Raw genomic sequence first — 12,372 nt, 5'->3', positions numbered from 1 at the left:
TGTAGTGTGAAATGTGAAATCAGTGAGTGCAGTGATATGTGAGATCGTGCATTTTAATTCCTTCTGGTTTTAAACATTAATTTCACTATGTGATTCGTAGAAATAATTATATTAGTGTAAATAATTTGAATAATTCTTACATGAAAAAAATATGAATAGTACATTGTGATGTTTTAGGTTAAGTAAGGTTATATTTCGGGATTGATAAATTTTTTCATTTTAATATTTATCATAGGCAACAAAGTTCTTGATGTCAACATGTCGGATGTTTTATAATAATATTATTATATTATTCTCGTCTAAAATGCCTTTATAATAATTTAAAAATATATAATTAAAATATATAATTATTCATAGAGATCCAAATTTTATATAATATACATATATACAATATTTACATTATTTTCTGTAATAAGGAAAGTAATGTTTGACATCTCTCTTTCACCTACAACAAAATTTAGTCATTGCATATAAATGTATTGGGAATGTAGAATATATAATTATATAGAGATTAAAAACATTACCTGATCAACAGTACGATTATCTAATTTTTCACTAATTAATTGAAATGAATTTTCAGAATATTCCTTCTTAACACTTTGTAGTAGAATCATATCTTCTTGACGTGTCCATGGTTTAGTGTTCGTTAAATCAGAATTTAACTGAATATTATTTTTGATTGACATTTTTTCAACAATTGCTGTTTCTGTACTTATCTTTTTACAATCTGAAAATAAAAAGTTGACATTTTTCAGAATTCTCATTATTTTTTCTATTAATACTAAAATTTTACTATTGATACAAATTTACATGTAACTTACTTAAATCACAATCAACATTATTGCTTGCAGAAGTTTGTGTAATTAATTCACTTGATGAATTATCTTGCATCGATAATTGCATACTATTGATTTCTGTTTCTGTAATATCAACTATTTTCTCATGCTCTGTAATATCAAGTTCATTGTGTTCCAATGAGACATCGATTTCTTCAGTCTTCTTTTCTCGTTTGTTCCTGCAGTGAGACATTCGTATTCTTTTATTCACAATTGCGTCTACAGTGCCTATTCTTTTTAAAGCCTTCTTTTGATCTGTTTTAATTGGGAGTTTGACACTCTTTTTAGACTTTGCTATTACTTTCTCATTATCCTCATTATCTTTTAATGGCGAATATTTCGTAGCGCATTGCTTCTGACAAATTTCTTCGTGACTAGAATCATTCTTTGATGATTTTCGTCGTTTTTTAGACGAAATTGGTGGAGTGCCTTTATCAGCTATTTTTAACGATACACGCGCAATATTTTCCAATTTCTCCTGATGTTCTCCAGGAAATGTAATTTTTGCAGGTCGCAATCCTTCAGGGGTTTGAAGATAAATTCTTCCATTAAGAAACTATTTAAAAAAAACATGAAAAACTTTTTCATTAAATCTTTATAAAGAGAAAAATATAAAATAATATGAAAAAAATACAAGTTATACAATTAAATATTATCAAAAGATGCACATACCCGTGTACCGCAGGAAACACAATGTTCTGATTTATTTTTAAGATTTGGATCATCTATGTGATGACAATCACATTTACAATTTTCTCCACCATATGGATCTTCCTGATATGATGCTGTAGGTAATTCTATGTTTTCATATAACTCTGGTGCATTTTCAGTATAAATTATGTTTTTATCATAAGGTCCTAATGGACATGTCAAGTTTTCAAACATATGAGGTACAAATAAGCTGACAAAAATATGAAAATATGAAAAATAAATTTTATATACAATTATGATTTGTTTCATATTTGAGAAAGAGTAATAAGTAGATTAAATAGATTTAATTGATGCATTTTGTTCTAAAATGCTTATTTTTTATAATTTTTACAAATAAATATTGCATGTATTATAAAATGACTATTTTTGAATATTGAGTGAAATTGATATGCCAATTTTGCGACATAGAAAATATCAACTCCAAATTCACCATTAAGAGAATCTATCATTAAAATTTTATGCAAAATTTTATGTCATATATAATACTGTGCAATATTTATGTTCTTTAAGATTATTTATATATAAAATACATATAGTTATAGTTACCTTTCAGGAGGTTTTGCAGTAGGTAAAACTTGCAAAAATAAATCCATAATAAGTGGATGGCCTTTGAAGACTGGACTCATAATAGTATGAATAGTTTCCAGAGTTGTGTGCGGGTCAGACGAAAGTTGTGTGATCGCCTGCATCATCTTTGCTATTCGCGATGGTTGCTTAGCGAAATATATTTGCGCAATATGGACGAAATCATTCATTTTTTGCAACATCATATATTCTATGGATTTACCAATCATCGTGGCTTGATGTGGCTTTAAAAATAACAGAAAATCTGTACACATTTCTGGATAATTTTGCAATTTTTTACAGACATCTTGATATAATCTGATTGTGAGTATATCTTTTTTAATCGTGCTATCTTGTATCTCTTTATCTGCTGCAAATTCTTCAGAAAATGTTGAGTCAATAACTGTTTGGCTAATACTTTCTAGTTTTTCGCTATAGTCTAAATACAATTTTATCACAGTCTTAAATATTTCCGGATTGTTAGGTTCCAATGTCAAATGTAACTTTTGAAGATATGATGCTGCAAATTCTACAAAAAGAATGAATACAGATTAGAAAAAAACGAAAGATTTATTTTATCATAAAATTATTATAATTTAATTGACTTACTTGCTTCCCGCTCCTCTTCAGTTAATGGATTCTCAGCTTTTAATAATCTTTTAATAATTTCCAGTTCTCTAGTCTGTTTAGCCTTTTTCCTACTTACAGGATCCTTTATTATTGTAGTACTAGCTAGCATTAATTCTGCTATCTCTTCCTCATTATCCTATGCAAAAATCATAATTTACATAGATATTGATAACTTAATATTTTCTTTAATGGAATAAAATAGAACTTACAACTTTTGATACAGTACAATGTTCGTCATTTTTATCCATGGTGTCTTTTTCTTTAGATTTTAATGTATTGCAATTAATCGAACTTTTTGAACCTAAAACTTGCGCCATCAATTTCATATTCTGTGCGCTTTTTGTTTTTGCTAATCGCGGTGTAGTTTTACGTATTTGTGGTAATCCTGATGATATTTGTGATGTATCTTTGGGTAGTTTTGAATTCCCAACTGATATACTATTTAATTTAGTATTATTTTTTTCATCAGGTAATTTATCCATCTGCATCACCTTTGCATCTGCAGTAGTTGTTTTTACAGAATGCAAATTTTTGTTAAGTTTACTTATTCCAGCAACCATTCCTGTAGTTTGTATATTATTATCAATTACTCGTTTTTCACTATTGTCATCATTGAGTTTCATATTTTTTTTCATAATAAAACTATCTTTTTTATCAGTTGAGGTTTTTGGATTTGCAGGTAATATTTTTGGTAATATATTTACAACTGGGTTTCTTAAGGGATGATTGCTGGAGACAATAGGATATGACTTCATTATTGCATTCATGTTACTCCATTGTTTTCCAAGATTACTGTTTGAATCAAATATATAATTACTTTTCAACGAATTGTTTTTGTATTCTCTTTGCTACAATAATAAATAATTATCATTAAACGTTACATAAGAAATATCTAAGCTATTATAATTATTGTATGTATAACATAATGTATAAATAAAATTTTGCATATCAAGTATTACGATATAGCTTTTTAATTAGATATAAGCAGAATCATAATTGTTATATACTTACATTACTGAGATATATTTGCCATCTTAAAGGTAAAAGATTTAATGGTTGATCTTTTGGAGCTTTAGGCTTATTATCAAGTGTTATGCGATGTATTATTCTAGGAGCATAACCTTTCTCGAAATAATGCTACAATAAAATGCATTTAATTGTAGATACAATATAAGAGTATGAAAATTATTCAATACACACCTTAATCGGATTTTCATCTTTAGAAACGCGACGTTTTCTAATGTGATGTAATATTCCTAGTGCATCTCTACATGGTAATAGATAGTGACAAATAAGTTGAGCAGCATCAACTAACAGAAATTTTTTTGTGCGAAGCTTTCTTGGTCTAGATGCAACAAATGGTAAAAATTGTTCTATGCCCAATGCAATTAAACTGGAAATTATTAAAATAGAATAAAATTATATATTAGAATAGAATAAAATTATATATTAGAATAGAATAAAATAACATATTGTAATACATAAAGTCTTGTGTTCACGATACTAGAATTCTCGACTGAATTTTCGGATCGAAAAATGTGTAATCAATATAATTGCCGCTTTTCCGTGAAAGCTACAAATTGATTGGCTACACATTTGTCGATTCGAGAATTCTGTCAAGAGTTGTAGCACCGTGGACACAAGGTTTAAAAATTTGAAAATACTTACATTTCTTCTGATTTTGAATATGTAGATTTTGTAAGTTTAATTCCACTCCTGAAAGGTATTTGTGGTAAAAGTTCTGGATACATAAGAGCTTCACTTTCGACAAATAATTTTTCTATTTCAGGAAGAAAATCTTTAATATATATTCCCTTGTTTGTTCGACACATTTTAGCATTATTATCTGTAATACTTTGTTTGAAATCTGCATAGAATTGTGCGTCGGAAAACTTATTTTCCCAAGTTGATATTAATTTTAAAGCTGCTTCCAAGTTCTCTGCATTAAATGCAGAATTTGGCCCGTTGCTCAAATATCTAGAATGTTTTATTAGAGTTTTATGATTTTTGTCTGATTTATTATCTTCTAGTATATTGTGCTTTTATTATCTTTTCCACATACCTTAAGCTATTCAAATTCTGTTTACATGTTGTTGCTAGTGAATGATATTCTGGATGCATGTAAGTCATAACAAAATGCTGTGCCATTAATTGTATATGTTGCCGAAATTGTGTGGCTAATAAAAGACGTTGTTCAAAATTTACTAATTTTGGTAATTCAGGTTCTGCAAGTACTGGTAAAAGATCAACCATAGAAGAGTTCTAAAAAGTATGGAAATGTGAAAATTCGATCACTGCTTTTTAATATATAACATAAATAATTTTTCTTACCATAGTATTAGTTTCAATCGGCGGAGTTACATTGTCTGGAATTCTTTTTCTTCTTGATATTTCTTCTTCTTGAGTTGAGAACATAGGGGTTAATTCAAGTAATTCTGCAATTAAATCATATTGTTCTTTACGAGGAACTTCTACTGCTTTATCTGTCCTGAGTTCTTCCTTGTCCACTATTAATATTTATCAAAGATCAATCACATAAGAAGTTAAAGATTAATCACATAACAAGAGAGAAAATAAGAGAATAAAATATAAAGAATTATTTTATAACAATACATACATAAATCTGTTTCTTCATCCTCTAATATATTATATTCTGGATCTGCTTCTGGGTCATCTTCTATGGCTGGCTCCTGTGTTAAAGGTTGCGTAAATTCTTTTAAAAAGTTATCCCAATCTTCATCGAGTTCGAAATCCCAATCATCAGTCATATCAGCAGTTATGTCAGGTGGTATAAATGCTTGCTCTATTTCTTGCAAAGAAGTTTCACTTAAAGATAATTTAGAGCGTGTTCTCTGACCAATACTTTCTTCCTCTGTTGCAACATGTGGAATACTGAAATATAATATTTATCAATTATTATTAAAATGAATTGGTAATACTAAGAAGCAACTTGAAAAGCTTCAATTATAATCAAATTAACTTCTATTATAGTATTGTATATCGCACAATAATGATTCGTTCCATTCCCCTAGCGAGATGAATATAGGAGTGGAGATACTCATAGGATAGGTCACTCCTACTTCATTAGAGAAATGAAATGAATTATTGTTGGACAATGTATATATGAATAACTCTTTTTCACATACGCTGGTATTTTAAAAATTCCTTCAGGATCATATTGTATATTCGATGACCTTTGTTGTTCAGGACAAACTACGTTCCTATTATTTGTTGATGTTGATTGTTGTGATTCCATATCATTATTTGCTGTATTTTCTGCTTCTCTATCATCATCACTCTCTATGTGTTTATCATGATCAGGATTATATTCTTCATCTGATGAATCTTCTGGCAATTCCTCCTGAATCAAAGCTTGCACTTCCGATGAAGCTTTTTGTGTTGTAGTGATAGGCCATGGTATATTGACCTGAGCAGCTGCTAATTTTCTAAGAAACAAAATTTTATCCATGCATACATAAAGAAAATAACTATTATATGTATGAATAATAAAATTAGCAATAAAACAATACATACTTAGCTTTAGCTCTTGTAAGTTTGGGACCAAAATTAACATCATCTTCCGTATCTTGAAGCCATTTTTGTATCATTGTCATTAAATGTTCATATGGGATCACGTGTTTTAGTATATTTTTAACGTTAGTGGCAGTTAAATTAGTTTTGGCAGCTTTGGCATCGAGTTGTCTCTCAATCTCTTCTTCCATTTTATTAAGTACCGATGCTTCTTCAATAGCTTCTCGTTTATGCTTGCTAGACGGCTCATAATTATCAACTTCGGATATATCAATTTGTAAATCTGCATTTTCGGAATCGGTCGAATTTTCGTTATCGACATCATTGAAATCAAAATTAATCGAGAAAGACAAATTGCATTTTCTAGGCGAATCGATGATTAAATCGGAGGATGCCGATGCATTGGTACCATTTTGCACAATAGGTTTACTCGTGGATTTCTCCATATTTTACCTAATAAAGTTAATTTTTACCGAATCTATGGAGATGATTATAAACTCCAATTGCGATTTTATTCTTCCAGAAACCGTCGCTATTTCGAATATGCATACTAAAACAGTATGACATGTCTTCAAATTTTTAAAGCGCTGTCGCGTGCGACCACTGATGTCAAAAAGGTTAGATCTGCTCGTTTGCTTACACGTATACTTCTTCTCTCTTTCTCCCTCTCTCCCTCTCTCTCTCTCTTTCCAATGCTCAAATACACATATAGCCTATATTATCATACATATTATATGTTTCATTTTTCATTATAGAAGTGATGGTCTTCGGTCTTCGTGAAGTTTTACGATTTTTATGAAGATTTACGATAAAAGGAAAGAAGGTAAAAAAAACCATTGTCTTTTTATCAATTAATAGACTCGCAAATACATGCGAAAAATATAGAGAAAGTGTTTCTTCAGGAATATAAACTTGTATAAACTTTATATTTTGGAAACGCATAAATGCACACATCAAGGTTATCGATGTGATATTTTGTACGTGTTCGAAAACCTAAGAAAGAATAATAAATGCACAAGACGATCATGTCGTGCGATTTGACATCGGCTCAAAAAATTAAAAAATCTAATGTGGTATGTAATTTTTTTTAGCATATAAATTATAATAATTTTAAATTGCTTCATCAAGTACTACTTATATTATGATTTTTTAGGAGAAAGCTATAAAAATGATAACAAAATGTAGCAATAATAAAAAACGGCGAAAGGATATGGAAGAAATGGCTGACGATCGTAAAACTCATTATTGCAAGAGTTTCCAGGGTAGTAGAAGAAGCAGAACATCACTTGTAGGATTTTCAAAAAGTCTAGCACTGTCGGAGATGCAATCGTACATCACTCATCAAGATTGGAAGCATGCATTAAGTTTATTTCCTAAGCTTCTCGAATATCCAATTGAATTAGAACCTTTAGTATGGCGATATGCATTTATCATTTTATTGCACACGAATGATCCGTCACATCTCCGGCAATTCTTCAAGCAATGTATCGGTAACCATAGTTCAGATAATAGCATAATGTTAGAAAGATTACTGACATTACCTCTTAAGGAATAAACAAATTTCAAGATAAAGCTTTGTATTATATATTCATGTTAAGTCAATATGTATCATATGTGTGTTACGTACAAAAACCTTTGTACAATAATTTTATTACATACAATTATATACTACATATTCTGCTATTTATACATCCATCCTCATCTTTAATAACGCATTGATTATTTATATATAAGTGCCAAGACTACATTCTATTTGGCAATCGCAAAACTCGCGGACATCATTTATCCTTGTTTAATTTTCAATAAAAAATAAGGAAATGATCGCATGAATATTGCAATTGCCAAGTGGAATATAGTCTATAAGAAAGCATTTTTCATGAAATTATTAGAAATATTATACAGAAAAATGTATAATATCTTTTGTATATAATAGTTTGCTTACTTTCACATCATTCTTATTTCTGTCTATACTTTGCTGATGATTTTATGAGAAAGACATATGATAATAGCTATGTATTAATTAATTGTATGATAGCTATCGATACAGAGATACACACTATTTACAAATATTTTTTAATCACTTATTCGAACTATTGCGCGCGATACTGAAAAGATCCTGAAAAGAAATTTACTAACAATATTATATTACAATTATTCAATTAAGAGATTACTGTTTTTGTATGACAATTTGAATCGAACTGATTCATAATCGCTTAGAAATCATATAAAAAATGATATATTGATAGCAATAATAGTATTAATAAAAATAGTAATAAATCTGTTTTCTCAATATGAATTAAAATAATGATTATTATATACATGTAGAGTATATTCAATTTTTGAACATAATTGAGAATCACATTCCTGTCTCATTTGTGTAAATTATGAAAAAAATTCATTGTACATTCTTACATATATAATATCTGTTTTTTTTTTAATAGATAATTTTGAACCGTCTTGTGGAATTAACAATATTTCTACTTAGTAATTTGGTTTAATTGACACTACAAAACTATATTATACTTAAGCTTAATACTATCATTGTTCCAGAATGGTAACAGTAATAAAGAACGTAAGGCAACGAAATTCATATGCCAAACATTAACAAACGTATTAACATTGTTATTTCGATATGTCGATATGCGATATTTTTTAATCTTGATATAATGCATTCGATAACGCACGATTGTTGCTGATGGTAATGATAATGATCGAACTTACAATGCGCGTGACGTTGTTGCAGCAACAGTAATAAATATATGGATGAAAGAGAGCTCGGTAAGATGAATGCTGGTCAATCGAGCGGTAAATGAACACGAGAATCATTAGCTGCTAACTTAACGAGTGTCTTCTTTACCCTAAGAATGGGTAATCTAGCCGCTGGTTTTCCATGCCAACACTCTCGCATTAACTTTCCCATCCCGGCTAATGTCTGCAAAAAGATTAGCATTCATTCTAATTATTCACGTAATAAATAATTCAAACTTAATCTTTTTAGCTCTGATAAACATATATTCCGATATTTCTCTAACAAATACTAGAATCGGTAAAAAATAATTTACCGGGTCGGAATGCCATCTATTAGGAAGCGGCGGCCTTCGCTGGTCGAACGAGACTAATTTGCGCATTTCTTCTATGGAGGGTTCTTGATTATTGCTAGGCAGCCATTCATAATACGGCATCGCGTATTCCAAGGCTACGCCATTGCTTATACATCTGCGACAGACTTCCCACATTACCAATCCTAAACTATAGATATCGGCTCGTCTGAAGCTCTCTAAACATTCGATGTTTATTCTGAAAATGAATCAGAATAGACATTGTAATCAATTTGGCCAACTTGTAATGATATAAAAGTAAAAAAAAAAAAAACGTTCCACTAACGTTTGATCGAGAATTTCGGGACTCATATAACGTTTAGTTCCTTGCCGTAGATCAACTCTGTCTACCATAAGACGATCCTGCGTAGCAGATAATGCGAAATCGGCGATTACACAACCACCGTTAGTCTTGACCAAGATATTCTTCGATTTAAGATTACGATGGGCCATAGCTGGTTTGCCTCTAGTGCCGTGAATCTCCGTGTGCAAATAAAGCAAACCATTAGCGATACTCAGACAAATATTGAGCGTTTGATGATGCGTCAACGGATGTGGCGACCGATTGAGGTGATCGAAGAGCGAACCGAGAGGATGGTATTGCGTCACCAACCAAAGTTGAGTGCAGCTGGCTCTACTAGTCATATCGCTGCCGACATATCCCAGAATATTGTCATGCCTAGATGGTAACAACTTGGAATAAACTTCGGTCTCCCGAGCCCACGCCGCTTCGTCTCGCGAAAAATAAATTTTTACAGCTACATTTTCGCCATGCCAAATTCCTCTCCACACTTCTCCGCCGAATCCTCCACTGCTACCGTTACCGAGACACTCTACTAAAGCTACTTGTTTAGCTAAAGTTCTTTGTACTAACAAGGGCAACCCAGAACCAGAACCACTTGTCAAACTTCGACCATCTAGATATTCCTACAAAAATATAGTTGGTAAAATTAACATATGCCATGCACTTATGTAAATCATAGAAAAATAAAAAAGTAGCACTATGTACCTTAAGTGTACTATCACCAGCAGCTGTTGCTCTAAGCTCATGTGGATGATAAGTAGCAGACGATGTAGGTGAGGAAAAAGAGAAATGTAACATAGAAGGTTCAATATCGGGATCTATAATAAGTTTATTCCGACGGGACGCCATCGGCCGTTTTCTTCGCGTTCGATGCGCTAATAAACAGAATAGAATCCCTCCAGCAACAAGCAATGCGATCATTGGCCCAAGAATTGCAAAAGTTAATTTCACTACATAATTTCCTTTATCAGCATCTAAAAATAATATACAAATATAAAAACTACTTCTAATAATATCCATCATCTTATTACAATTCAATTTTACATATATATTTTTATGTATGTATGTATGTGTATCTATATCATAATTAGAAGATTATGGCAGGGGACAGAGATATTTGGAGGCAAAATATAGCATCATTGGATGGACATGTGTACACAGATTAGATTATCTTACTAGTTGAATAATCTTGCAATACAGGATATGGGCCAACATTACAAAAATCTGCTTGACAGCATTCCACAGAATATTGAACACCATTTGTTAATCCTCTAATATGCCTTTCCTTATGTTCTGCATCTTGGTTGTCTTCTTTATTACACATAAACAACTTATGTTCCTCTAATTTGTAACAGCCACGACTAACAGATTCAGTACCATCAGCTTCTTTCACCCTGGACTTCCAACACTATGAAACAAAACAAAGATCTTGATTTATATTCTACAAAATGTAAATTTAAAGATGTTGCATAGATATAAAAATTTTTACAGTGATTGCATCTTCACAGATGCTAGATAATGAACACTCCGAATCTTCACATATATGGCACTTGAAACGTTTATGGCCAACTGTATTACTAGCAAGACTGTGTTCCAATGTTTCAGGTAGATTTAATTTTTCATTATCAAGAGAAATATCTTGCTCTTCTAATGCCATCGCTCCTTCGCCTAGAATATAAAAATTGTATAAAAACACTAAGTAAAAAACATCATAATGAATTGTTTAATAAAATGTATTTACACTTATAATAAAAACAAATATAATAAAAATTGATGAAAGAAGATATGAAATTTCTGCAATATATTGTTGCATAAATTGGAGTTTTATTTGTGTTGGAAAAACAAGGATCTAATAATTTTTTTGTTAAACCCGAGAGCAACTCTAATGCAAAACTATATACTTGCGTAACACAATAAATAAAAATACAATTATTTACATCTCATTTGGAAATATGATACGATAAATATTGCTTGAAATTCCCGATAATTTATCCGCATACCTGAACATAATTTGAATGTCAACAAGAGTACGAAATGCGTGATAAATATAACATCCGCCATTTCTACTTCGCATCGAAACACTGAATTATTCGGTCAGAAGCAAAATTACATTAAAATAAATCTTTCCTGATCTCTTTATCGCACTCGACATTCTCGTAGTCTTCTTTTTCTTACTCAGATGAGTATTCCAAAACGCAAAATGCGTGACTTCGTCATTCAAGCATAACAAATTAGTTCTTTATTTATATCTGATGCATAGTTTTCTCGTACATATCGATATATTTGAGTAACATATCGTACGATAAAAGAATTTACATGCTCATTTTCTTCTGAAAAAGAAGTAGTTCTAGCTACTAGTAATAATTCGTATTTTCAATATTGCACAAAATCTTTATTATTTATTCTTTAACCTTATGTTTAATCTTTCACATGTATATATCAAACACGAATGGTAAGATGTCAGACACAATTCTAAGTCATGATGCACGAAATATCTAGATACGATATTCTACCGTTACTCGAAGATACTAAAGACAGCAGCGCTTTATAATCGCAGATTTCATAATAATATTACGTTCAATTTTCATGAATTTTTATTTTACTCCAAGGTTACGTTCCGAAACGTCATCTCCGAGGAAAATTTTACTCGTTTCCCAGTCCTAGCTCGGAACTCGGAACCAACCGGAAACGCTCGAAA

At 30.7% G+C, this 12,372-nt stretch overlaps 3 protein-coding genes across 7 annotated transcripts; 1 reads left to right on the top strand and 2 right to left on the bottom strand.

Moving 5' to 3' along the window:
* Nucleotides 1-13: 13 nt before the first annotated feature.
* On the top strand, nt 14-7,959 carry LOC126851005 (uncharacterized). 4 transcript variants are annotated; one of them, XR_007687620.1, is made up of 6 exons: nt 14-116; nt 1,551-1,623; nt 6,796-6,889; nt 7,028-7,095; nt 7,175-7,345; nt 7,426-7,659. XR_007687620.1 is itself a non-coding variant. In XM_050594515.1 (5 exons), the coding sequence occupies exons 4-5, from the start codon at nt 7,283-7,285 to the stop codon at nt 7,825-7,827; spliced, it is 465 nt and encodes a 154-aa protein (XP_050450472.1). In that variant the 5' UTR covers nt 15-116; nt 6,796-6,889; nt 7,028-7,095; nt 7,175-7,282; the 3' UTR covers nt 7,828-7,959. The 4 variants fall into 4 exon arrangements, 3 of the variants coding, with proteins under 3 accessions (XP_050450472.1, XP_050450471.1, XP_050450473.1); XM_050594515.1 differs by lacking the exon at nt 1,551-1,623 and having other exon boundaries at nt 15-116; nt 7,426-7,959; XM_050594514.1 differs by lacking the exons at nt 14-116; nt 1,551-1,623 and adding an exon at nt 2,389-2,435 and having other exon boundaries at nt 7,426-7,959.
* LOC126850996 (uncharacterized) lies at nt 94-6,802 on the bottom strand. 2 transcript variants are annotated; one of them, XM_050594500.1, is made up of 15 exons: nt 6,276-6,802; nt 5,888-6,187; nt 5,359-5,633; nt 5,073-5,248; nt 4,804-5,003; nt 4,410-4,718; nt 3,942-4,134; nt 3,753-3,878; nt 2,951-3,589; nt 2,721-2,877; nt 2,094-2,640; nt 1,509-1,737; nt 822-1,392; nt 525-727; nt 94-445 (listed from the first exon to the last, which is right to left on the bottom strand). In XM_050594500.1, exons 1-15 carry the CDS (start codon nt 6,716-6,718, stop codon nt 395-397), a joined length of 4,419 nt encoding a protein of 1,472 aa, XP_050450457.1. In that variant the 5' UTR covers nt 6,719-6,802; the 3' UTR covers nt 94-394. The 2 variants fall into 2 exon arrangements, with proteins under 2 accessions (XP_050450457.1, XP_050450458.1); XM_050594501.1 differs by lacking the exons at nt 5,888-6,187; nt 6,276-6,802 and adding an exon at nt 5,748-5,875.
* Nucleotides 7,886-12,156, bottom strand: LOC126851001 (activin receptor type-1-like). The gene is made up of 7 exons (XM_050594506.1): nt 11,675-12,156; nt 11,164-11,342; nt 10,851-11,082; nt 10,380-10,648; nt 9,657-10,297; nt 9,335-9,569; nt 7,886-9,204 (listed from the first exon to the last, which is right to left on the bottom strand). The coding sequence occupies exons 1-7, from the start codon at nt 11,733-11,735 to the stop codon at nt 9,067-9,069; spliced, it is 1,755 nt and encodes a 584-aa protein (XP_050450463.1). The 5' UTR covers nt 11,736-12,156; the 3' UTR covers nt 7,886-9,066.
* Nucleotides 12,157-12,372: the final 216 nt, after the last annotated feature.

This window comes from Cataglyphis hispanica, chromosome 7, assembly GCF_021464435.1.
Source record: "Cataglyphis hispanica isolate Lineage 1 chromosome 7, ULB_Chis1_1.0, whole genome shotgun sequence".
Taxonomy (NCBI): domain Eukaryota; kingdom Metazoa; phylum Arthropoda; class Insecta; order Hymenoptera; family Formicidae; genus Cataglyphis; species Cataglyphis hispanica.
The sequence above is the reverse complement of the archived record's forward strand: the minus strand, read 5'-3'. Positions and strand labels throughout refer to the sequence as shown.

Excerpts from the sequence above, each read along its gene's own strand:
- LOC126850996 (XM_050594500.1), bottom strand. The coding sequence starts at position 6,718 with ATGGAGAAATCCACGAGTAAACCTATTGTGCAAAATGGTACCAATGCA. Across the intron at positions 2,641-2,720 it reads TGAAGAGGAGCGGGAAGCAA|AATTTGCAGCATCATATCTT; the intron begins GTAAGTCAATTA and ends TTCTTTTTGTAG. Across the intron at positions 728-821 it reads TAATGTTGATTGTGATTTAA|ATTGTAAAAAGATAAGTACA; the intron begins GTAAGTTACATG and ends TTTTATTTTCAG.
- LOC126851005 (XM_050594515.1), top strand. The coding sequence starts at position 7,283 with ATGCACAAGACGATCATGTCGTGCGATTTGACATCGGCTCAAAAAATT. Across the intron at positions 7,346-7,425 it reads AAATTAAAAAATCTAATGTG|GAGAAAGCTATAAAAATGAT; the intron begins GTATGTAATTTT and ends ATGATTTTTTAG.
- LOC126851001 (XM_050594506.1), bottom strand. The coding sequence starts at position 11,735 with ATGGCGGATGTTATATTTATCACGCATTTCGTACTCTTGTTGACATTC. Across the intron at positions 9,570-9,656 it reads CCCGAAATTCTCGATCAAAC|AATAAACATCGAATGTTTAG; the intron begins GTTAGTGGAACG and ends ATTCATTTTCAG. Across the intron at positions 9,205-9,334 it reads ATAGATGGCATTCCGACCCG|ACATTAGCCGGGATGGGAAA; the intron begins GTAAATTATTTT and ends ATCTTTTTGCAG.